The sequence below is a fragment of the Brassica napus genome, chromosome C1 (genome assembly GCF_020379485.1).
Source record: "Brassica napus cultivar Da-Ae chromosome C1, Da-Ae, whole genome shotgun sequence".
NCBI lineage: Eukaryota > Viridiplantae > Streptophyta > Magnoliopsida > Brassicales > Brassicaceae > Brassica > Brassica napus.
In genome coordinates, this window is record NC_063444.1 from 36,580,722 (window position 1) to 36,608,304 (window position 27,583).

At 37.5% G+C, this 27,583-nt stretch overlaps 1 protein-coding gene and 1 non-coding gene across 2 annotated transcripts; one reads left to right on the forward strand and one right to left on the reverse strand.

Annotated features, from left to right (window-relative positions):
- Positions 1-13,284: 13,284 nt before the first annotated feature.
- Positions 13,285-15,221, reverse strand: LOC125579976. The gene is made up of 2 exons (XM_048743901.1): positions 13,830-15,221; positions 13,285-13,779 (listed from the first exon to the last, which is right to left on the reverse strand). The coding sequence occupies exons 1-2, from the start codon at positions 15,219-15,221 to the stop codon at positions 13,285-13,287; spliced, it is 1,887 nt and encodes a 628-aa protein (XP_048599858.1).
- LOC125581144 lies at positions 14,905-15,011 on the forward strand. The gene has a single exon (XR_007318855.1). It is a non-coding gene; the product is annotated as a small nucleolar RNA R71 (small nucleolar RNA).
- Positions 15,222-27,583: the final 12,362 nt, after the last annotated feature.

Consider the following 27,583-nt stretch of genomic DNA (forward strand, 5'->3'; position numbering starts at 1 on the left):
TAAACAATTTTATTGGTTTGGCGTTGTAAATATGATTACAGAAATCAAATCATTATCCATTTATGAGGCTATATTTTATTCATTCTTTTCGCTTTCGCACTTATGGCCAAAAGCAAGGTAAAAGAAAATGGTTGCTTGGAAGGAGTCAAGATACATGCCCCCTTGAACCCCAAACAATAATAACTTCGAGCCATCTCATGTTTAAAAGATTATTTGGCTTTTTCAGCTTTCAACAACGTCTTTCTCAAAAGTAAAAAAGATACTTGCATGTATCATCTTCTTTTCTTTTTTTTTTTTCATTTTTCCTAGTTTTTGTTTCTAATCATCATTAATTATCAGTGTAAATCAATACTGAGTTAGTTATTTGCAGTATATGTTAGTGTATGTTAAGAGAGTTGGAGTTTATTTCACTATTTATATTATTAAAATACATTTATTTTTAAGCCATACATCCAAAAGAAATTTGAATTAGCCGTGTTTAAACTGAAATAGTGGAAATATATTTGACTTATGTCACTTATCGGAAGTGATTCAAGATATCGGATTAGTGGAGATAAAACATAGAAAAATTATGCATTGATTGTTAGGTCAGTAAATAAGTTTTTCAAACCTAAAAAGATAATGAAACCCACAAACCGAGTAAATGGACGTGGAAGCCTATTAGTGGAGATGGCCGAGGTGTTATAAGTGTACTAGAGCCGAATCCACCCGAATAAGGAGTTGTGTGTTTACTCATGGTTGACAATCATGGTGCGCTTGTAAACATTGCGGTAAAAATATGATATTGTAACATCTGAGTTTATGATATACAATAGCGTATTTTGAATGGTTTATATAATTTGTTTGATTATCTATATCAGTAAAATAACGTATATTTTTAACCATATCGAAAAAAAAATTTAGAACTAAATGTATTTGAACTAGAATAGTGAAACAATAAATGACCAATCAAAGTGATTTGTGCTACTACAAGAGTGAAAATAAAGCACGAGAAAAATCATATAGTGATAGCATATTAACAAATCTTTAACTTAAAATCGTTTGCAAAAAAAAAAATACAAATCTTTCTAACTTGAAAAAAATAACGAGCCGATAATCAGCCAAATCGTGAGATCCACGTGCCGATTATACGTAAAAGTCCACTAGCAGAGCGGTGCTGACGTTACAATATGACCTTAACAAAGTTTTTTTTTTAATAATACTTTTATTCATTCATTTCATTTCATTTCCTTAACAAAGATCTTTGTATAACTCTCATGCATTTTAATTTGAATAGCCTTTGAAGAAAATAGCAAGCCACGAACTGATTTATTTGATAACCCGCACGTGTTCAAATGTGACTCTTTTGGCTTTATTATTAAACTTCGTAAATAAACTTATTTTTTCTTTTTTGCATACTTCGTATATGCACGTAAACGTTGAAAACAATTTTTTGATATTGACTTACAGAAAGCGATATCAAAAAATATTTATGATTCATATCCGCTACTAAACCATATATTAGAGATAACATATACCAAATCAGAAATTCAAGGAACGTTAAGCAATATATAGATGATTATGATCAATCCATTTATCACCAATAAATTATTTTAAGTTAGATATCAATAATAAACCTATAAACCTACGAGAGCCATGTATGTGATTATATCAGTACTTCGTACTTCTGAAGTTGCAAGAACACAATCGATTATAAGAACTAACTCTTCTTATTAGATTTAGAAATTCTCTCAAAACTAAATCAATGTGTTTCTCTTGATGTTACATCTCTCCATGAGAACTCTTTATATAGAACTAAACTACTCTTTAACTTAATAGTAATATGAAAACATAAATCTTAAGCTCGATATGTTTTCTTTTTTTCCTTAACCCATCAAACTTCACTTTAATGAGTTAACTTGCTCCTCAAGTTAATTGAAATTATCCAACATTCTCCCCATTAATTCCAATTTGAATCTCGGGTATGTTGATCTTCTGAACTCCGATGAACTTGCGTATTTCTTCGAAGTTGATCCTCGCTAATGGTTTAGTGAGTATGTCTGTCTTCTGCTCCACTCCAAGTACGTGTTTAACTTCGATCAAGTCGAAATCCACACATTCTCGAATGAAGTGGTACTTCGAGAGTATGTGTTTGCTTCTACCATGAAACACCGGGTTCTTGGTGAGGGCAATTGCTGACTTGTTGTCAATCTTCAACACGGCCTTTGATATACCATGGATTTTAACCATTATTAGCCATGGTATATAGGTGTTTTAAGATATATTTACTACAATATAGAGTCTATTTAGAGTGTTTACAGGTTCATGGACGATTTGGAGGAAAGTGGTGATTTTGGTGTCTTTTGGAGCCTTATGAGTGCAGAACTGCACAAATGCGTCAGATGTTTAGCTATGGATGGAGACCTTACTACCGTTAGATTGAGGCCATAGTTTGACACATGATAGATATTTGAGTTGGATTTCCAATGCCGCCAGTTTGAGGTCAATCATCATCATGTAGAAGAAGTTATGCCTGTTTTAATGAAGAGTGGTCAGTTTGCCTCGCAAGAAGAACCTGTCGAGGAGATGAAGGACTGTCGATCGACGGTGCACCCTTGGTGTCGATCGACGGTGATGCCAGAATACGGGCCAAGCATATTTTATGACCGACTGAAGCCCAGAAGCAACCACAAATTACCAGAATACCCTTGGACGACCTAAAACCCCATTTATGTGTTTTCTAAGCCATTGTTGATGGCACAAGCTTTTCTGTTATCCTATTCTATTGTTTTCTCTTAGGTTTGGAGAGAAGATTAATTCTTCTTCAGAGATTGATTGGAACTCCATTGGTATTATATTTGCTTTCTTATCTATTATATTATTCAGACTATGATTTGTGTTACTGCTTGCATGTCTCACTACAAAAAAACAGCGGTATTCTGACGGACATTCCGATGGAAAATGAAATCCTCGGAATATCCCGAGGAATTTCCGAGGAAACAAAAAATTTGGTTTCCTCGGAATTTCCTCGGAATATACCGACGGAATTCCGAGGAAATATCAATCCGTCGGAATATTCCGAGGAAATTTCGAGGAAAAATGTGTTCTTCGGAAAAAACCGATGAATTCCGAGGAAATATTATAGCCGTTGGAGAGCCGTTGGGGGATTTTACAAAATTCCGAGGAAATTCCGACGAACTAGCCGTTGGCGTCGGAATTCCGTCGGAATTTCCTCGGTCTGTCGGCAGGATTTAAACTATAAATACAAGCATTCCTCTTCCTCTTCATTCACTCCATATCTTCATCCTCCCTCTTACTCTATTTACACACGAATTTGATTCATAAAAAATATGTCTTCTTCAAATTATTTTCGTTCTTGGATCGATCGACCTCATTTGGATCCGAACACGAGATTGCTTACGGAAGAATACCAACGAGGTATAACCGAATTCATGGGGTTAGTTCACCGACAACCGGAAGCAAAAACAGGTATGTTAAGATGTCCTTGCTCTAATTGTAAAAATAGAAAGGTTATTAAAGAGTGGGATGTTTGGACTCATCTATATTTGAGTGGGTTTACACGAAGTTACAAAATTTGGTATTATCATGGGGAAACTGATTATGAACATGGTAGTACTAGCGAACCTCAGCCAGCGGTTAATGTCAAACTTATAATCTGAGTAATTCATTTTGTTAGGTTTAGGGATTTCATGAGCTTAATGTCAAACTTATAATCAATTAGGATTTCTAGATTATCTATAGATCTCTACATCATGGTGATTTGTAATACTAGGATCTGGAATAGTTAAAGTAGCACGACAGTGTGACTAATTGTTTGAACCTAGAATCATAGGATAGTTGAGAGGCACGAAAGTGAAATCAATTAACGGAACCCGAACTCTGTTGGATTAGATACCTAGGCGCATACGAGAGTTGGTCTAGGAATCTAGTCGAACTTAATCAATTAGGTCGTTAATGCTTGTCTAAGAAAACATTGATCGATGCTTTGGCCATAGCATCGATCGACGCTCGATCCAAGTCAACAAGCGACATCTGAGACTGGACTTAGACATCTGATTAGTAATTACCTGCGAAAGCTGGATTGCTTACTTATTAAAATCGAGTTCTAGAATTGAATCTATAAACCATTAGCATCCTTGAATTGTAGTTTTGATTCTCTTGATTGATAAATTCTTAAGTCTAGCGCTTTCATCTTATTCTTTACAAACCTCAATCAATAAACCGAACAACTGCCTTGTTCAACCCTGTTTTATTTACTGCTTTAATATTGATTGCCTAGCTTAATCTTGATTTCTATAGTCTATTGTGTGCCCATGCTCTCTGTGGATTTGATCCCTAAGTACTACAACTGATCCTCTTACTTTAGAGAGTAAAAATCACTCCTTAGGGTAATTTGAGTGATACATCCTTCTTGTCTTCTTTGTTTATGATCTCGGCCATTAACTCCTTTAACCATATTGCTTGTTTTGCGGCTTCTGTAGCAGCCATGAACTCCACCTCACATGAAGAGAGTGCCACTATGGGTTGCTTGCACGATGTCCACGTGATCGGCAATGTTCCTAGGTAGAACATAAACCCTGTAGTGCTTCTTCCATCATCAACGTCTATGTTAAGGCTGATGTCACTGTAATGTGTAATTTTCGTTGTTCCATTCCGTTTGAAGAAGAGACCATACTCAGTGGTGCCCTTTATATATCACAACAGATGCTCCACGGCTTGCTCATTGCTCTCTCTTGGACTTTGCATATATCTACTCAATACACCGAACGAGAATGCTAAGTCCGGTCGAGTATGAAGAAGATACCTTAAGCATCCTATGGTGCTTCGATACGATGTTGCATCAATCTCAAGCTCCTCCTCTGCCTTTGATACTTTCAAACTCGTGTACATCGGAACGTGAGTATAGTTACATGATTCCATCTTCATCTTGACAAGTATACCTTGCGCGTATCCTCCTTGCTTGATTCGAATGCCATCAGCTCCTTGCGTTACTTCTATACCAAGATAGTATGTAAGCTTCCCGAGGTCTGACATCTCAAATCTTCTTGATATATCATCTTTGAAATGCTTGATAACGTTGAGCAAAGTCCCTGTAACAAACAAGTCATCGACGTATATAGCTATGATCAGAAGTTCCCCCTTCTCTTTCTTTTGATATACTGCAGGTTCCTTGGTGCACTTTTTGAACTCCATCTCCTTGACGTAAACCTTATAGAGCTTTGCTGAGTTTGTATACATGATTCTCTTTACCTTTCTCTTCAACACCTTCTGGCTGAGTAACATATACATCCTCGTTTAAGTATCCGTTTAGGAACACAATTTTTACATCTAGGTGATGGATATCCCATCCATTACTTGCTTCTAACACGAGTAGTCGTATGGTTTCTATCCGAGCAACTGGTGCAAACACTTCGTCAAAGTCTATGTGATACACTAAATATAAATCTTTGCTACTGCCAAGTTAACAGTTGTGATTATAGTACTTTAGATTCAATCCAGAGGACCAGTCTACACTTTACTCTTATAAGTTCAATGTCAAGCTAAGAAGAAAATGGTTTTCAATTCAATTGGTGACGCGGAAAACAAGTAAACTAGAGTTTGATTCAATTTAACAAGAAGCTAGCCTAGGGTATTTCATTGGGTGTTGAGCGAGAGCCAAACAATTATTCAAGCGCGATGCAGTGCTTTCTAGAACTCGGATCACTCAGCTGGAACACCCCATTGTCGTGGTGGTGATCTCTTTGCTGGTCGATCCCATCATCTAACTGTCGTTGAGATGAGAAACGACTGCAAGCCTTAGAGATCAGGTCCGATCAGTTCACTTACTACCCTAATATCTACTTTCGCTGATTAGGGATACTAAGCTCATTCAATACATGTCAAGCTATCTCCTAAGCGGTTAGCTAGGCGATACTTAGGATCTAACATCAAGTGATCAGATTAATGGAAGCCTTAAGAATAGTATGAATGAAGAATAATCAAGAATAGCTTATCTATGTTTAGCTCATATTTCAACACCCTAGAACCCTAGGCGAGCTAGATCACTACTCGATCATGATGTAAGCAATCAAAGACATAGATTCTGAATGAAACTGCATAATAATAAGAGTAGTAAACAAAGGGTTCAGATGGTCTTCTCTATGCGAGAATGGATTCTTCTCCCTTACAAGTTGCAGATCGCAAAAGCTAATAGTTCTCTTGTAAAAAATAGCGTAATTAATAAAATATGATAGATGGTGTCTTTATATGGAGGCGCCAATAGGTAGGAAAGATATTAGGGCAACAGGGCTTTAATTCCCGAAATAGGAGCTTCCTTATTTGTCGGGAACAACCTCGGGATCACTCTGTCTGCTTGTTCCGCTTGAGAATAGTCTCGGGACTGTTCGCCTTGAGTGTTCTTCGCAGGAATGCTCCAAAAGGACAGCTTCTCTCCAAGCACCCTCTCTTCACTCTTCTACCACCTCCAGACCTGTAAAAGATCAAAAAGAACTAGACTGACACGGATTAAGGACTCGAATCAATACGAAAACACCTATACAATGATGTGAAAAACACCATATATCAATTCCCCCCAGACTTAGATCCTTGTTTGTCCTCGAACAAGGCAAGTATCAAGAACAGGGAGAAAAGTTTGAAAGTGTGGGAACTCGCTTATTCTCAGCAACCATACTCTTACCACAAATCTCTGAACCATACAAGCAATAGATTAGGACCACACACACTTACTGGGAACCCCTGATCGCTGTTCACAGATCGGCTCCTTACTCTACATCTTGACCTGAAAAAGCGACACTTTCGAGATCAAACTCCATTTGTTCAATTAGAATTTTCGTGAGCTTCTTGTCATAGGCGCTACTCAGGGTGGACGGTCTAGGTATGGAACATGCTTTTTTTTTTTTTTTTTATATATGGTGGAGCTAAGAGTGTTTAGGGGTTACCAATTTCTTAGGGGATGCAGGATATCACAGAAAATGGCAAGAGAGGATAGATCCATTGATGTCCACAGCCTCTACTCGTTTTTGCTATATCTGGTGCGACTGTTCTGATGACGGAACAAGCAACTGATTGTTCTGCTTTCCACTTTCCTCTACACACTCTTCAATACTTGGTACCAACTTCTTGCTCGACCTTTCCAGTGGCTCCATGTTTCTTTTCTTTCTTCCCCTTCTCCATCACATTAATCTCGTTTTTTTTTTTTTTTTTTTGAATGTTGATATTGTGATGTGACGAAGAAGGAGGTAATACATGATCGTTCTGAGTGCCACTGGTGGTTCTGATTTCGCAACCATTCTGGTTCTCCACCCCTGCTCTTGCACAGTTCATTGGTTATAGAGCGGTTGCTCCCTTAATCTGCTTGTTCTCCTTTCTGACATAATTTCTGCAGCAGTAACGAGTAGGAGGCTGTGTTGATCCTTTCCTCTCCGACCTTTTTGCAATATCTGCACATATGGCACTGAAAAACAAATGCATGAAGGTGGAATAAAGGCTAAGGTACAAGGTGGGAACTAGCTAAAGATGAGCTAGCTACTCAGGAACAACAAGATGGATATAAAGGATAAGAAGTCCTGAGTATAGGTCTCGTTTCCCTGATCTAGTGCCCATAACAAGAAGAATTAAAGTCCAGATTAGGTTCAGATATAGTGGAGTTGAGTCTACCCAGTGTAACCTGATCGGTGGAGAACTTCCGGAGTATCAAATGAGATAAGTCAGGGTGTTCCAGGTCCATGTGTGGGTCTTTTATCACTGCTAAGGTCACTGAATAAGAAGGTTAAAGCACGAGGTGGTTAAGAAATCATCACAAAATAAGGTCCTGATTACCACAATAAGTTTGACTGGACTGACTCGATCCTAGGGACTGACTCAATTAAAACATGGAAATCGTACAGAGTTTCTCCCCCAGACTTACTTCACACCATCCCTGGCTGTGAAAATAAATCCTAAGGATTGACTCAATAAAAACACACCAAACAGAAACAAATAGCAAGGAAATAAATAGTTTTGATGGATAAAACAAGGGAATTGGAATCGTCCGTTCGGACTCAGTCTGAATCACCACTGCTGGAGTGGCCGGTTGTTCTCCTATTCCTCGGAAGTCTCTCTTCTCCAGTTGAAGTGCCCGCTGGTTCTTTGCCTGGGCGCCTTGTTCCCTGCGTCGTCTGCTCATCCTGACTTCCGATGCAGCCTCCAGTGAGTGCTCTGAGGATCCTCTTCATGAGGCTGTTGTTTTTCTTCTGAGAGTCCACCATCCAACGTTGGTAGGCGTGATCATCAGTAACATCCGTGAGGTCCTCCAGGTCATAAGCACCCTCAGCAGGTGGAGCCATATCCTCCACATCATCCCTGGTCGCATTCGGTTATGGAACTGGCTTACGTGGGTCGTCGCACAAGTGTTCTGCGTCTGGCAAGAACACTATGTTTTCCAAGGTTGTGAAGTCTGTTAACCCAGGAAGAGGGAACTTGCAGTAGAGAGAGTTCCCGTCCTTGTCTGCGAACTTGTATGTGCTCTCGTCGCGTAGGATGTGGCATGTGATCAAGTAAGCGGTATCGATGTACTCAAGCTCAGGAACAACCGTGTAGGAATCCAGGTTGATGTCGAAGTGTTTGAACAAGGGCGTGAGAATACTGCCGCAGCGGTCTTTCTTTTCTTCTGTTTGGAGCAAGGAATCCTTGCGCTCAGTGAGCATCGAGATGAGAAGGAATCCAGGGTTAGTCTTCACAACCTGAATCGGTATGACTCTGTCTCTACGGATTTCATCCTCGAGCCCTGTGTATAGAACCTGCAGCTCGCCGTTTGTGACCTTGGAGGTGAGTTCCTTTGCGAAGAGTATGTTCGAGAAGATCTTGGCAATGATACGCAGAGTGGGGTTTCGGATTTGTGATTGATAAGCCTTGCGAGATGTGAACTTCCCTGTCGTAATGAGATCCCAAAAGGCGTTTGCTGGCGCGAACTTTTTCTCAACTGCGACCTCTCTTGGCGTGTCTGCGATCTCGAGTAGTTCGTTTAGATTGTGGAGAGAGATGGAGCAGAACTTGCCGTCAGCCATGAAGGAGAAGGAGCAGTTCTCGTACGTTGGCGCGGTTGGGTTCTGGTAACTGATCTGAGCTGTTGCGAGCACTTGCCGAACCAAATCTGGATAGAGAACTTTTGCTTGGTAGCAGAGAGGAGCGAGGCCCATAACGTCGAGCGTGTCGAAGACGTCAGACTCGAGGCCGAGAACAGCTAAGGTCTCCTCGTGAGCAAATCGTGTGGGCAAGATTTCTGCTGCGAGAAGCCTGTTGTACCTCGCTGCGGATTCCTTGTACCACCCCTCACAATTGTAGTCAAGGAGTAGTGGGTCATTGATGTTAATCGGTTGACCCTCAGCTTTGTTCGGCCATGGATAGGTGGATGGAACATTCGCGGAACGAGAAGGCGTGGCTGCTCCGCGAGAGGCTTTGAGTGCTTTCGGAATCCTTGTTTTTGGAGGCATCTTGAGTTGATTGACGATTCCTGCAAAACCCAACCGATCTCTAGAGGATCCAAGAGATTAGAACAAAATCGATGAAGAAAAATAGGAGATGAAATTTTCGATTTAGGGTTCTTTGAGGTTGTTTTGCGGCGTTAGAGATAATTGGGGGGGGGGGGAGGGGTAAAGTTAGTGGGTTCCTTTTCTCTTTTTTTTTTTTTTTTTTTTTTTTTTTTGTTCGAGCACTTACCTGGGAACAATCAGTGGAACAAGCGCTGGAGTGTTCTCCTGAGAAGTGCTCGATTTTTCTTCCTGCAAGTTAGTTTTTTTTTTTTTTTTTTTTTTTTTTAGAAAGTAAAAGAAATATTTACACTCACCAGTGGGTTGCCTCCCACCAAGCGCTTCTTTTCAGTCACTAGCTTGACTTTTGTGAGCCGATTAGGCTTGAAGGGGATCGCTTAAGGGTATTTCTACACCTTCAGCGATTGTTGTGTCAGCAAGGTAAGGCTTGAGTCGCTGACCATTAACAACAAATTCTCCTCCTCTTGTGTCCAGCAACACTACAGCTCCATAGGGGCGAACCTCCTTGATGGTGAAAGGTCCTGACCATCTGGATTTTAGCTTTCCAGGGAACAGCTTTATCCTTGAGTTGAAGAGTAAGACCTGATCATTCGGAGCAAAGCTCCTGCTGATGATCCGCTTGTCATGGAATGCTTTGGTTTTTTCTTTGTAGATTTTGGAGCTCTCATAGGCCAGATGCCTAATCTCCTCCAACTCATGGATTTGAATTGTTCGCCTCTCCTTAGCAGGTTTGATATCGAAGTTAAGCAGCTTGACTGCCCAAGCTGCCTTATACTCTAGCTCCACAGGTAGGTGACATGCCTTGCCATAGACCAGATGATAGGGAGTGGTCCCTAATGGGGTTTTATAGGCTGTTCTGTAGGCCCAAAGAGCGTCGTCAAGTTTGATGGACCAATCCTTACGCGTGGTATTGACTGTTTTCTGTAGAATGTTCTTGATCTCTCTGTTGGAAATTTCCACTTGGCCACTCGTTTGGGGATGGTAGGCGGTTGCAACCTTGTGTTTCACGCCGTTCTTGCTCAGTAATCCTTGGAACACTCTGTTGATGAAGTGAGTTCCACCATCGCTGATAACCACTCTAGGTACTCCAAATCTTGGAAAGATGATGGAGGTGAACATCTTGGTTACAACTCGTGCGTCGTTGGTCGGACTAGCAATCGCTTCTACCCACTTGGAGACATAGTCGACTGCAACCAGGATGTACTCGTTCTTGTGAGAAGGTGGGAAAGGTCCCATAAAATCTATTCCCCAGCAGTCGAACACCTCAACTTCCAATATGTAATTCTGAGGCATCTCATTCCTTTTGCTGATACTGCCCATTCGCTGGCATGCATTGCATCTGGATATGAAGGTGTGAGCATCTCTGAACATTGTTGGCCACCAGAATCCCGCTTGGAGAATTTTGGAGACTGTTTTGAATGTGGCAAAGTGTCCAGCGTAGGAAGATCCGTGGCAGTGGTGTAGGATACCTGGAATTTCAGCCTCTGGAACGCATCGTCTGAAGATCCCATCCTTGCATTGTCGGTATAGGTAAGGCTCATCCCAAAAGTAGTGCCTTGCCTCTCTTAAGAATTTTCTCTTCTCGTTCCCTGTGAACTTCTGAGGCTCTTTTTCAGCGGCTAGGAAATTTGCAATCTCAGCAAACCACGGTAGATCAGGATGTTGCTTCTGGATTACTGCGACAAACTGCTCTGGTTGTGGAGAACAAGCCGTTTCCATGCGCATTGGTTGTTCCGAATAGCAAAGACCAATCTTACGTGTTCCACTGGTTGCTCTTCGTCAATCACAGTATCATCGTTTATTTTCATTCTGGAAAGGTGGTCCGCTACTCCATTTTCTACCCCCTTCTTGTCTCTTATTTCCAGGTCAAATTCTTGAAGGAGGAGAATCCATCTCAGGAGCCGCGGTTTGGCATCTTTTTTCGTGAGCATGTACTTGAGAGCTGCATGATCAGTGTGGACTATCACCTTAGACCCAACTAGATATGATCGAAACTTCTCAAAAGCATAGACGATGGCCAGGAGTTCCTTCTCCGTTGTAGCATACCTACATTGAGCTTCATCCAATGTCTTACTCGCGTAGTAGATCACATGGAGCTTCTTATCCTTCCGCTGGCCAAGCACTGCTCCTACTGAAAAGTCACTCGCGTCTGTCATGATCTCGAAAGGGAGGTCCCAGTCTGGGGGTTGGACAACCGGTGCACTGACTAGAGCTCCCTTGATCGTGTGAAATGAAGCTAAGCACTCGCTGTCGAAGTCAAACTTTGTTTCCTTGCAGAGCAGTCTAGTGAGTGGTCTTGCGATTCTCGAGAAGTCCTGGATGAATCTTCTGTAAAAACCAGCATGTCCCAAAAAGCTTTTTATTCCCCTCACTGAAGTTGGTGGCTGCAGACTCATCATGATATCGATCTTTGCCTTGTCCACTTCGATGCCCTTTTCTGAAATCTTATGTCCTAGAACAATCCCATCTCTGACCATGAAATGGCATTTTTCCCAATTAAGCACGAGATGCTTCTCCTCGCATCGCTTCAGAACCCTACACAAGTTTGACAAACAGACACTAAAGGAGCTTCCATAGACGCTGAAATCGTCCATGAAAACCTCCATTATGTCTTCAATTAGATCAGTGAAAATCGACATCATGCAGCGTTGAAAGGTCGCTGGAGCATTGCACAGCCCGAAAGGCATCCTCCTGTAGGCATATGTTCCGTAAGGACATGTGAACGTCGTCTTTTCCTGATCGTCTGGGTGGATGGGAATCTGAAAAAAACCTGAATAACCATCTAAAAAGCAATAGTAAGGGTGGTTAGCCAATCTTTCAAGCATTTGATCAATGAAGGGGAGTGGAAAGTGATCCTTGCGGGTCGCAGCATTCAATTTACGGAAATCGATGCACATGCGATGACCAGTTACTGTTCTAGTAGGGATTAATTCATTCTTTTCATTGGTTATAACAGTGATCCCTCCTTTCTTAGGCACTACATGAACAGGACTAACCCACTTACTATCAGAGATCGCATAGATTACACCAGCTTCTAGAAGTTTCTTTATCTCCTTCTTAACAACATCTTTCAGATTTGGGTTTAACCTCCTCTGATGTTCTACAGAAGTCATTGATTCATCTTCTAGGTGTATTCTATGCATGCACAGATCAGGTGAAATGCCAGGTATATCAGCTAGAGAATATCCTAATGCCTTTCGATATTTCCTAAGTTCGCATAGGAGAAGAGCAGTTTCAGCATTGTTCAGGTCAGCATTCACGATTACTGGGTATGTAGAATTTGGTCCAAGAAATGCGTACCTGAGCCCCTTAGGGAGTGTTTTGAGCTCGACTTTTGGAGCTTCGGATTCACTCCACGGGTCATTGTTCCGACTTGGTGGAACAAGCGAGCTCGATGAGTCTGAAGCATTGTTCTCCCCCAGACTGAGATATGCCACTAATCTTTCCATGGTTCTGGCGGAGTCCAACATCTTAGCGTACCCATCAGCGTCGATGTTCTGGACATTCTGTTCTGCTTCAGCTCTAGTCAAGGCTAGTTCCAGCGGATCATCTGTAAGGATCTCCTCAATCATCTGATCACTTGGTTCCAGCGGATCACCCTCCTCTTGGACAGTGAAGGTTTGTCCATCCAACATAGGTTTCTTGAGCATCTGATTCATCTCGAACCTCATCACAATGTCTCCTAGGTGGAGGTCGATTTTTCCTTGTCGCACATCTATGATAGCTCCGACAGTGCATAGGAATGGTCTGCCTAGGATCAGAGGATCCTTTGACTCTTCCTCGAGTTCCAGAACAACGAAATCGGCAGGGCAAGCGTGTTCCCAACAAGAACTTGGATATCCTCGATAATTCCGACCGGAGATTTCACTGATCGATCAGCAAACACTAGGGACATCCTGGTAGGTTTGAAATCCGTGAATCCAAGGCGCTTAGCCACAGAGTATGGCATGAGGTTGATGCTTGATCCCAGATCGACTAGCGAACATGAGAAGACTGTTCTCCCTATTTGGATGGATAGGACAAATTTTCCAGGGTCACCCAGTTTCTTGATCCTTTTGTTCTGGAGAACAGCGCTGCACTCTTTTGAGACCACCATGAACTCACTGTCATCGGTTATCTTTCCAGAAATAAGTCCTTTCACAAAGCTACTCATGGATGGCATCATCTGGATTGCACTCATGAGAGGGAGTCTGACTGTTATGTATTCCAGCATCTTCCTACATTTCATCTCCTCCTTGTCCTTGCGTGTGGCCTTAGCAGGAACAGGGTACGGAACCTTAGGCACATAGTCACGGGTGGTACAGGTTCTGCAGCTGGGCGAACAACCACAGTAGGCTGCTCTGTAGTGGTCGGAGTATGTTTAGCAGGAAGCCCTGCTTCTTCCTCGTCTGTTGGTGCGGTTACTGGTGGTTGTTCTAACTCTTTCTGCTTCCCCTTTTCAGCTGTTGTGAATCTCTTGGGCGCCAGATCAGTTAATTGCTTCCCACTCCTAAGCGCGACTGCATTGCACTCCTTGGGATTTTTATCTGTTTTTCCAGGAAGAGTGCCTTGCTGTCTTTTCACACTCTCAGCAGTCTGAGCAATCTGAATATCCATCTGCCTCATATGGCTCGAGACATTATCATATTTGGCACTCAGGTCATTGAACATGTGATTCATTCGGGTATTGATGTCGTTTGTGACCTGATTCAGTGCTTTTCCCTGGATCTGCTGTCCTTGGAGCAGCTGGCTCATCATATTGGCAAGACTCTTCATCTCGTCCTGTGGAGCAGTTTGAGCAGGCTGTGCAGGCTGCTGGTTAGTCGGTTGTTTCTGGTTGTGGAACTGAGTATTCTGAGCTGGGCTGAGGACAAATGTTCTTCCTTGATTTCCATACCCCCGTTGGTAGCCACTGTTCTGAACCTGATTGCCTTGAGCATTTTCTGCGTTACCATCGGGTTTAGGGTTGTTGAACAGGTGGGGGTTGTTCCTCACGTTAGGGTTCGGGTGGTAGTTCTTGAACTGCCATCCTTGTCCATTCACATAGCTAACCTCATGATGGTCCTCAGTCGCCTGGTCTGCTTCTGATGTAGTGTCTGTGGTTCCTTTATCCTGAGGGGATTCTTCCATGATGAAGACATGGTTCTGATTAATCTTTATCAGTTGATCGACCTTGGCAGAGAGCTCATCTATTTTGCTATTGTCGATGCTGTTCACCTTTTGGGTGCGGTCAGTCTCTCGGTTGCTGTCAGCTGAGCTTGAGGCCATGTTCTCAATCAGCGCGAAAGCGCCTTGAGTGGATTGGGTCATGAAATTTCCATTACTGGCTGAGTTTAAAGCATTCCTGTACTCCCAACCTACTCCATCGTAGAACACTCCGAGTAGATAGTCTTCTTCAAAACCGTGATGTGGGCACTCCCTGCGGTAGACGTTAAATCGCTCCCAAGCGTCGCAGAACGGCTCATCTACCAGCTGTTTAAAGGTGGCGATCTTCTGTCTCAGAGCTGCTGTCTTTGACTTCGTGTAGAAATGGCTCAAGAAAGCGGATCTGACTTGTTCCCATGTGGTGAGCGATCCAGTGGGTAGGGAATCTAGCCAGCGAGCAGCCTTCCCATCGAGAGAGAAAGGGAACAGGGTACACTTGATGTAATCTGGTGGTACTCCATTCGCCTTAGTGAACCCACACATCTTCTCAAAGTTTTCAATGTGCTCCATCGGAATTTCTGCAGGAAGTCCATTGAAGATCTTCCTCAGCACCAGACCTATCAAGGCGGGCTTGATCTCAAAGTCTTGTCTAGCGCAGGTGGAGGGTTGATCGCGGATTGCGTAGCAGGTAAATTACGCAAGAGATTCCTTTGGCCAATCTGATCAGCTTCCTCCGGTGCATTACGTTGGTTTGCAGCGTTCGCTTGGATAGTTTGCTGCATCTGCTGCATCTGTTGTTGCATGAGTGCAAACGCAGCAGTAAGATCATCCTGATGATCACCCATGTTGGTGCTTGTAGGTCTAGGCAGTTGACGGTTCTGACGTTCTAATCTCGCTAGTTCTTCGTTGGTGAGCTGATGCAATGGTCCTTGTGCGTTGCTCCGAGTATGTCTACTGGTCATGCACCTGGATCATTAGCTGTGACAAAGAAAAAGAGGCGAGTTAGATATCTTAGACTTAAATTGAAACCGAAAAGTAGAGGTAAAAAAATCTGGTCCCCGTCGCAACGGCGCCAAAACTTGATACACTAAATATAAATCTTTGCTACTGCCAAGTTAACAGTTGTGATTATAGTACTTTAGATTCAATCCAAAGGACCAGTCTACACTTTACTCTTATAAGTTCAATGTCAAGCTAAGAAGAAAATGGTTTTCAATTCAATTGGTGACGCGGAAAACAAGTAAACTAGAGTTTGATTCAATTTAACAAGAAGCTAGCCTAGGGTATTTCATTGGGTGTTGAGCGAGAGCCAAACAATTATTCAAGCGCGATGCAGTGCTTTCTAGAACTCAGATCACTCAGCTGGAACACCCCACTGTCGTGGTGGTGATCTCTTTGTTGGTCGATCCCATCATCTAACTGTCGTTGAGATGAGAAACGACTGCAAGCCTTAGAGATCAGGTCCGATCAGTTCACTTACTACCCTAATATCTACTTTCGCTGATTAGGGATACTAAGCTCATTCAATACATGTCAAGCTATCTCCTAAGCGGTTAGCTAGGCGATAAACTTAGGATCTAACATCAAGTGATCAGATTAATGGAAGCCTTAAGAATAGTATGAATGAAGAATAATCAAGAATAGCTTATCTATGTTTAGCTCATATTTCAACACCCTAGAACCCTAGGCGAGCTAGATCACTACTCGATCATGATGCAAGCAATCAAAGACATAGATTCTGAATGAAACTGCATAATAATAAGAGTAGTAAACAAAGGGTTCAGATGGTCTTCTCTATGCGAGAATGGATTCTTCTCCCTTACAAGTTGCAGATCGTAAAAGCTAATAGTTCTCTTGTAAAAAATAGCGTAATTAATAAAATATGATAGATGGTGTCTTTATATGGAGGCGCCAATAGGTAGGAAAGATACTAGGGCAACATGGCTTTAATTCCCGAAATAGGAGCTTCCTTATTTGTCGGGAACAACCTCGGGATCACTCCGTCTGCTTGTTCCGCTTGAGAATAGTCTCGGGACTGTTCGCCTTGAGTGTTCTTCGCAGGAATGCTCCAAAAGGACAGCTTCTCTCCAAGCACCCTCTCTTCACTCTTCTACCACCTTCAGACCTGTAAAAGATCAAAAAGGACTAGACTGACACGGATTAAGGACTCGAATCAATACGAAAACACCTATACAATGATGTGAAAAACACCATATATCACTATGCCTTGTTGTTGCACATAGCCTTTTGCGACTAGCCTTGCTTTGTATTTGATCACTGTTCCATCTGCATTCCTCTTGATCTTATAGATCCACTTTAAACCTATCAATTTCACACCTGCCGGCTTCTTGACGAGCTTCCATGTCTTGTTTTTGATGATAGATTTGATATGCCTTCATTGCATCGATCCAAACTTGTATCGTTGCAGCTTCGATGTAACTTTCTGGTTCACCATCTATGGTGAGCAAGAGTCTCCCACCTTCAAATTAAGCGAGTATGATGTAATCATCGAACCGCTTTGGTTTTCTTATGTTACAGACATATCTCGATGTTACATGCTGGTCTTGGTCTGCATCGTTGTTCTCTGCTACTTGATCTTGTACACCTGCGTCTACAACTTCTTCTTCTTTGTTATTGTTTTGCTCTTCGTGGTGTTGGTGATCTTGATGCTCATCACCATCTCCTTCTTCTGTAACATCGATATGAGGAAGCTTGAATGATCCTTGTTCTTTGTCAACGTTTGTTGATAGTGTAGACCAATCCAAACATTTCTTCTCGTTAAATATTACATCTCTACTAAACAACTACCTTCTTCACGACCGGATCATAGAGCCTGCAAGCTTTTGAGCCAGGCTCTGTGCCTAGGTTGATCACCATCCTTGATCGATCATCCAGCTTCTTGAGATGAGAACCGTTGATTTTTGCGAAAGCTACACATCCAAAGACCCTTAGATGCTTAATTTTCGGTTTCTTAACGTACAAGCCTTCGTATGGAGTCTTGTTTTCCAAAGCCTGTGTAGCAATGCGGTTTATGAGATACGTTGAATGACATACTATTTCTCCCCATAGCTGATTAGGTATCTTCATAGCTTTCATCAAACTTCTTGTCATCTCCATTAGTGTTCTATTTTTTCTCTCGACCACATCGCTTTGTTGCGGTGAGATGTTTAGTTACACCGTTTTCTTCACAAAAACGAATGAACTCATAAGATGTGAACTCTCCTCCTCTATCAGTGCGAAAAATCTTGAGTTTTAGCTTCGTTTGATTCTCCACGTACTCCTTGAACTTTTTGAACTGATTGAACGCTTCACTTTTCTCTCTTAGCAGCATTGTCCACATATATCTTGAGTAATCATTAATTAAGACGAATACATATCTATTGTTTGCTGGTGTTGGTGGTGATATCGGACCGCACAAGTTACCAGGTACCAGCTCCAATGTGTGTGATGCTCGATACTTTACTTTAGGCGGGAAATACTTCCGAGTTTGCTTCCCAACTAACAGGCGCTGCACACATCTTTCTCGTGAATCACCTGAGGAATCCCTACTACCATCTCCTTGTCTACCATATTCTTCATGACTCCAAAGTTCACATGTCCTAGCCGCGCATGCCAAGTCCATGTAACATCAGTTTCTTGTATTTGAAGACACTTCGGATATTCAACCTCCATTGGTGTCTTGTACAATCGGTTTGGTGACTTTGAGACTTTTACCAATAGCCTTCCACGGGGATCTTTCAGCATCAGTAAGTCTTCTCTCATATTAACCTCACAACCCATCTCGGTTGCTTGTCCAAGACTTATGATATTGTGTTTAAGACTTGGGATGTAGTAGATATCTTTGAGTGTTCTTCTCTCTCCTGTTTCCCGGTGAACGTGATCGAACATTTTCCAACAATCTCGACGTTTGATCCATCACCGAATTTGACTTTACCTCTCGCACTTTCGTCTAGTTTTGAGAAGAACTCTCTTTTTTCCTGTCATATGGATACTTGCACCATTGTCAAGATACCATATACTCGTATTTCCATCACACTCGTCAAATATTTTAGGAAACACTCTTTCTTCGTTGAGGAACACAACTTCGTGCATATATAATGCATCTGCCTCTTGTGTCTCCATTAGATTTGTTTCTTCTATCGGTCGTGTAGGAAAATGTGACACAAAGTTCCCCATCTTGCGCATCTCCAGCATTTAACCTTAGAATAGTCTTTCTTGGTCTTGTCTGAAGCTTCTCTTCCTTTGTTATGACCATCATAACCGTTAGACCTTCCTCGTACTCTTCCTCTTCCACCATAACCTCTACCTCTGCCTCTTCCTCGCGAGTTGTTATGGCTTCCACGACCTTGCGTATCATTCTTTACAAACATTAGCTTCGATTGATCTTCATCTTGGATTTCTTCTTTTATGCGTTCTTCGAAAGCGTTCAATCTCCCAACAATGTCTTCGAATCCCGTTGAATTTAGATCCAACACATGTTCTAACGAAGCTATGATGTGAGTGAACCTTGTTCCTGGAAGTCCCTTTAAAAACTTCTTTACCATCTTCGATTCTTCCATTATCTCTCCTAACGCGACTGCTCTTGATGCTAAGTGCGTAGTCATCCACCGTGTCTGTGTCTGCCAGCTTCAGTTTGTCGAACTCAGACATCAAAGTCTGTAATCTTGCTTCTCTCACGCGATCAGCACCTAAGTTACAGGATTTGATAGCTTTCCAAATCTTCTCCGATGTATCTTGTTCTCCTATCTGAAGTATTAGCACCTCCGGGACTGATTGAAAGATTGGAGCAATCGCCATATTATTCTTCTTTGCGTCATCACTCCCTCGATCAATAGTATCCCAAACTTCGTATAAACGAAGAATAAATTTCATTCGCATCGACCATACGGTATAGTTGGTCGATGATAGCATAGGACATCATATGTCCTTCTTCATCTCAAGACCTTTATCACGTGCTTGAGAATTGTTATCGTCTCCCATGTTTTGATCGAATTACAACTCCTCTTATAAACGATTTTCGAAACCTGGAGCTATGATATCAATGAAGTTACAAGAACACAATCGATTATAAGAACTAACTCTTCTTATTAGATTTAGAAACTCTTTCAAAACTAAATCAATGTGTTTGTCTTGATGTTATATCTCTCCTTGAGAACTCTTTATATAGGACTAAGCTACTCCTTAACATGATAGTAATATGAAAACATAAATCCTAAGCTAGATATGTTTTCATTTTTTCTTTAATCCATCAAACTTCATTTTGATGAATTAACTTGTTACTCAAGGTAATTGAAATTATCCAACATCTTCGTTACTTCAACGGAAATTTGTCAAAAAGTTGTTTTCTATAAATTTTTTACTTGTTTGTTTACATTGGAAGCTTTAAGTTTTACGATTCATAATGATTTTTTTTTTTTGTAATCGGCACATTCATAATGATTGAAACACTTTTATGTACAAATGTATAATTATTAGTATATATACAGGGCGGCTCATAGTTTATAGGGGTTTCTGGACAAAAAAAAATTAGGTCCTTTAATAATTTAAGAAAAACATAATTTACGCATATTTTTTAAAAAACTATATTGTATAGTAAGTTATTAAATTTAGATATGATAACATATAAAATTAAAACTCTTTAGAATATATATATATTTATTTTTATTCTTTAAAACATAAATTCAATTATTTTTTAAAAATTTAGACATTTAATATCATAGGTCCCGGGTGATATGAGCCGGTGCTGTATATATAGTCATAAATTTAATTGGACGTGGTTGGAGTGCCGATAACTCACCAATAAATATGTTCTTATGTATTAGACTATATATTTAGAATATAAATTTCCAGTCTTCGTAAATTAAAGTAATTAAGAACGTCTTAGCGAAAGCAAAGGGGATTCTTAAGCAAAACAAAAAAAAAAGGCAAAAGGGATTATATAACCTTATAAAGCTGAGAAATAGGCAAATATAAAAAGTCTTTTAGTCAAATCAAAAACGAAAGAAAACGGAGTCCAGTAAACATTCGTTTTGACTAAGGTGTTAGGCGTAAGGCGATAGCTACACGTTCACGGTACGTGGTCATATTATCTGTATCTTATATAGCCGTATTTTATATATTTTAAGTTATATCACGTATTTTTCATATTAGATTTTTAATAAAAATAAGAAATTACTTAAAATACTATAAATTATTCACCCAAAACCGTTTATAGTACCAAACAAAAATATGTACCGCACACAAACAAAATATATTCATGTATGCCAAATGTTCCCACTTCCATGCATGCGTTCTTCTTCTCCATCATTATTGTGTTTGTATAAATTATTCAGAAAAAAAATTAAAAGAAAATTCTAAGTTAAAGAAAATATTTATTGAGGGATTACAGACTTGATCACTGTTTCAAAATTATCTTTATATGATAGCCATTTTTATAAATAATTTAAGCTATTGGTGAATGAAATTAAATTAACCTTCATAAATTATTTATAAATATTTAGTAATTATTTATAGAAATTTATAAATCAAATTGCACATTCTAAATACTGAACCTTAAACAATAATCACTAAATTATAAATTCAAATGTTATAATATTTTTGATTTAATGTATTTTAACTAGACCCCACAATGTGCCTTATAAATCCTGAAAATCCCTTTAAATTATTTTTGAAAATCATAGTACCACCGTACTGACAGAGAATAAAACATGCGATCTTTATGGTCGTTTTTGAGAAGAAGGATCACCGGGATACAAACCCTTCTCATATTATTACATATATAATAGTCTTTATAATGTACACTGTGGAGATTAAAAGAAAAACAATCAGAAAAAACAACAATCACTGAAAGTTCTCACTCAAAATAAAAACTACTAGTTTGGAGAATTTTAGTTTTACCTCAAATTTTATATTATTTTCAAATTTACAATCATAATCAATTTCATAAATACTTTAAGTTTATTGTAAAATTAACGTTCTTAAATCATTTAAATGTTTAGAAATTATTTATAAAAGTTATAAATCCAAACCTACTCACTAAATGCACCCTAAACTCAAATGTTATAATATTTTTAGTTTAGTGTATTTTTGAAAATAATATCCTAATGTATTTTAATCATTTTCTTTAGTTTCTTTTTAATCCCAAATGAAACCAACGAGTCTTTTTCCTCAATAAACTTTCTCCCTTCTCCCTTCTCCCTTCTCCCTTCTCTCTACCTATTCTTCTTCCTCTCCGGTGGGTGTCTGTTTTTCCGGCGGGTTTGTGCCCTTAGCATCACCATCAGAGATGACTCTGCGCGCTTTTTAAAGTTTAGTTAGGGCTTGGTTTTGGTCCGCTCAGACCTTGTCTTTTTCTCCATTTTGCATCCGCTTTCATAAGATCTCAGTGGATTTGTCTAACCTTCTGGTTCTTCATGTGTTTTAAGTGCTTGTTGTCAGATTCTTTTCTCGTATAGAGATTTTGAGATCTTCTCCAATGTAGATCTAGGTTTTGGATTTTGCAGGTTGTGGTCTCCGCCATATCTGTTCTTCCTTTCTTTAGATCTCCTCGGTTGGAGTAGTTCTGGAGGTGATGAGTGTCTGGTCTTCTCCAGCTCTGTGTGTGGTCGCTTAGTTGCTTATCCCGTCGATTCTCCTTCATCGTTTTCTGCCTTGTGTGAGCTTGTGGGCTGTTCGTGTTCTATCTGTAGAAGAGGACACAAATGGTTCGGTTCCTTGTCTCGTTTCTGGTGGAGTAATCGCTTTATCTTTTGTTCTGGTCCTAGGGTTCTCAGTGACATGCCTCTGTTGTTCTTATATTTTATTAGACAACGTCTGTTTGCGGATAGTTTTTTAGTCCTTTTGTTTCAGTAATATTGTCTCCTTGCTGTTAGGGCTTTGTCTCCCCGATCCTTGGGGCTTTGTTTTTATAGGTTTATAACTTAATAGCTTTGATTTCTACCAATGTATCCCAAACTTGTATCTTTGTTATGTTAATGGAAATTCAGTGTGGAAAACATTACAACAAATTTCTCTAGTTTTTAGCAATGTTTGTAACTTTTTATCTCGATTTGCATATTGATTTTTTAACTAACATGTATATTTGGATTCTGCAGTTTAACGATATTTTTTTATAAATTTATTCTACTAAAACAGACACTATATAAAATTAGCATTTAGTTAGTATGTGATTTATGAGAAATATCACTGAAATTGAAATTAATTCTAGAAATTTCAAGAGAAATACTTAAAATACACTAAGTTGGATACTACTTTTAATACCCTAACATTTGGGGTTAGGGTTTAGTGATTATTGTTTAAGATATAGTAGTATTTAAGGGGTGGATTTGAGTTTATAAACTTTTACGAATAACTCTTACACATTTATAAATAATTGATGAGGGTTAATTATTTTTGGAAAATTGTTTAGTTAAATTTGAAAGTGTATCAAATTTCAGTAAGGATATTTAACCACTTACATGTTAAAATATTTTAATAAAATGTGTTATGATCTACCATTTAAATAATTTTTCATATTTTACTCTAACAATATCTTACAAAATTATTTTTATTCTTCTTATTTAAATAGTCTTAATTATTATCAAAAATATAATAAAAATATTATTTTCATTTTAAACACATATATACATATATATATATATATATATATATATATATATATATATATATATATATATATATATATATATATATATATTATGTAAGTAATTAAGTGATTCAAATGTTAACTATAATCAAAATAATAATTCTTACAAACAAGGTTAAATGGTATAGATACATAATAATTACATCATCAAATAGGTAAAAATTATTTTATTTCAACAAGCATTTTATAAGTTTGTAATAAAGAAATAATTCAATAATTTATTAAAAAATAATAATTTCTATTGTATTTATGAAATTCAACCATTTATGCTATTATTTACAAAGTGATTTTTTGTCATGAATTATTGCTTTAAAAGTTATGGTGACTAAAGTCATTTTTACCCTTAATAAATCATTGTATGTAATTTTTTCTAACTATTCATAAACTAATTTAATAAAAATTGGCTAAAAAAGAAAGTAAAAAGTGTTTTAGAAAGAATTTTTTTATTTTTGTAATAATAATAATAATTATAATAATATTGGTCTAAAATGTTTTATTCCTCCTTTGTACACTAAATGTTGCCAAAAGACTACATGTGTTTTTATATTATATTTGTTATATATGTATTTATAGTTTTAATCTCTTTACTAGATTCTGACCGGCCCTTAAAAAGGGCGGGTATATATATATATATTTTTTTTTTATAAATTTAATTTTTATATTTGTGTTTTTCTTTGTAATCATATTTGTGTATTTTTTGTAATCATATTTTTGTATAAACCTTAATCAAAATCTATTTTTATAAAATAATAACAATTTAAAATTTGATCCAGCATACGCTCGTTTCTCGTAATCATATGCTCATATGCCCGTTTCTTTGTAATTTTTTCTGTAATTTTTTCTTATATGTTAAAAAAATTTAATATATATGTTTGTGTATAATATTTTTAAAATTATTAGTAAGAGGTTTTGATAATTTTATTGAATTTGTGATATTGCATATTTATACACTTGTGTCATAGCCATTTCACACATTAATTTTGTACTTTATTCCTAAAAGTGATTTTTTTAATAGTAAAGTATAGTTATATTATTTAAGTAATAAAATAGATAAAATTATATGTTTTTCATTCAATTTTCATGATTTGATTTCATATATAATGGTTTATATAACTTTATTATTACTAATTTTTCATGCAATTAAAAATGAGTTTTGTAAATTTTGACCCAATGTAAGAAGTGTATAATTAATAAATTTATTTGATATAAATTTATTTTTTTTGTTTGTGTATCTACATTTAAATGTTACAAAGAAGCGTTATATTTGTGAAAATTATTGTAGCATAATTTTCTAATGGATATAGTTTTTATTATTGAATATGTAATCAGGGTTTTGAATGATATGCAGTATATTTGATAGAAATTTAAAAATGTGTAATCAAATTTGAACAAAATCAAGCTATTTCTTGTATTTATTAATATTTTGAGTCATTAACGTAATTAGTAAAAAATATGTGTACCCACAAAATGATTCGAAACAGACCCGAAAATCAGGGTTGTGAACCATAAAATGTTCATTCAGACTGATTTGATTTTTAGATGCATTAAACTGCCTCAAATGTTCGTGTTATACAAAGACACGTTGATAATTCAACTGCCTCAAATGTTCGTGTTATACAAAGACACGTTAATAATTGATATTTAGATGCAGTTATTGAGTGACGATTTTGATTTTGATGCTATCCCGATTATTATGAAACTAAACTAAAGTAGCGGTTACATCCATAATATATATTTTGATGCAGTTAGTAATTTTTTAAGTATGTATTGTTGAAAATAATTATTTGACGTAACTTTTATCAATAGGTCATGTTGCTGTTTTAATAGAATATACTAGATTCTGACCGCCCTTAAATTTTACATTCTATTATAATCATGAATTTTTTACAAAAGGACGGTATATTTTTTATTTTACATTTTTTTAGAAATTTAATTTCTATATTTATGATTTTTAGTTATATTTGTGTTTTTCTTTGTATAATATTTTTCTTAAATGGTTAATAAAAAGTTGTAATAATTATATTAAAATAGTTGAACCACACGTATATCAATAGGTCATGTTGATGTTTTAATAAAATAGATAGATTTAAGAATATTGATTTCAGTTTTGATTTATTGGGTGATTTTATTTCATATTATGATGACGCTTTGCAATGTTTAATTCTGAAAAACAATAATAAAAGACTGAGTGATTGGATAATGCCAATGACGATGCTGGTGTTAACAAGAGGAGGTACAAGGATAGTTTTTTTTTTGGTATTCATTTTAGATATTAAAATTGGTTTTGTTTTACTTTATATTTATCTTTTGAAGAACTGTTGGATCGTTTTATTTACATATATTGTTGGATTTAAGTTCAAGAAAATAATGGACTTATCAAATAAAATAAAGAAACAGAATTCTATATAAAATATATTATGTTTAGATCATTATAATATAATATTCTAAATTATCATTAACTAAAATAATCTGCTTGGTGTTATTATCCAAAATAATATTTTTAATAAAATTAAATAAATTAAAAATAAAATAATATTTTAATATTGTTTGTATTTACTGATATTTATCTAGAAAATATAAATAGCTTTATAAAGTGAATTTAAACTTTTCTTCTTTATCAATTTTTTTTTTATTTTTTCGTATGCTTTTGAAAACATATTATAAACAAACCAAATTTAATAATATTTAAATAATCAAATATAAACTAAAACTAAATATATAAGAGAACAAAATTTATGAAAACATGGTCAAACGTTTCATACTTTGTATATTGAAAAAAACATGTTGTACATGAAAGAAGAATGTACATTTGCAAAATTTAAAATGTGATACTTGTAATTACGTGGTTCACTAATATTTCACATTCCTTATCCAATAAATATATCTTAATATTTCAAAAAAAATAGAAGTATAAAAATGGAATATTCTCATCTATCATAACTAATTTACTTATATATGCAAAGACTATTAATCTTAGCCGTGACTCCATAAAATCTACCCATTACAAAATTAAATATTAAATAATATACCCTCTTGATACGCATGACCCTATATATATTAAGGTTGATTTTGTCCAATATTCATAAGAGCTCAAAAAATTAAAAATATAGCCATTGAATAGTTGATGTGACAATAAGAGCCAAACGTTGACATTTTTCTCCTTCCACTCTCGTGCGCGTGAGTATATGCGCGTCACATTATGTGGCAAACATGGCTGAAATATACTATACTATAAACCATATATTATAGTCGAAGCACTAATACAAATATACATGGTGAAAAAAAGAAACATGTTACAAACGTTAACAAAAACACCATACCATCAATAATATTCTAGACTATACAATGTACTGGTTAGTCGAAGCAGAAACACACCAAAGCATCTACCAAATTTCTTATGCTACCAAGCATAATAGAATGAAACCAAAAAAATACAATTTAGTTTATCTTCTTAGATCATTTTATAACTGATAGCAGTAAAAGTGAAGGTATAAATAAGAGCGGCGAATGAAGAGATGTTGTTGTTGCTACGTAACGTAAAAGAGAAGAATATGTGGTGGGAGGAGGAAAAGAACCTACACTGGAGGTGGAAGAGATGACAAGTAGTGACAATGGTCGAAGAGAAAATGGCGGCGGTGACAAAACAATCAGTAATAGTGTTGGTGACAATAATAGGATCGATGTGAATGAAGAAGAAAAACAAAACAAAACAAGAAAAATAAGCGAGTTAGATATGATGTTGCACAATTTGGGATATAAAATAACCTAAGGCGGGACAGAAGGTTAGTCGATAATATACTATAAATGTATGTATTATAGCATCTACTAACGTAAACAAAACATCCTACCTACTTAATTCACTAGGGTACGTAAATGACGCCGCCATTGTGTCATATAGGGTGGTCAAATGTGTTATCTTCCGACAGAAGAAACACAAGAAACTACTTTGAACCGTAAGGGGATCACAATTTTGAAATTTAGTATAGCAGCCCCACATATAATCTAGTTGTTACATAAGCAATTGAAATTTATTCTATACTATCAATGATAATAGTATAGTAATGACACAGCTGGTATATAATACATAGGAAACCTGAAATTATGTATAATGTCCGAATAAGCATTAGAAAAAGAGACAAAAACATTTATGTAGAAATCTAGTCTGGCTGCTGAAAAGCATAAGTTAGACGCACAATAGGAAGAAGAATAAAAATACTATTATAAATGCATGGCAATTGATAAACAAGTCGTTAGCGTTGTACTTAACCATACATAACTTCCGAAATAA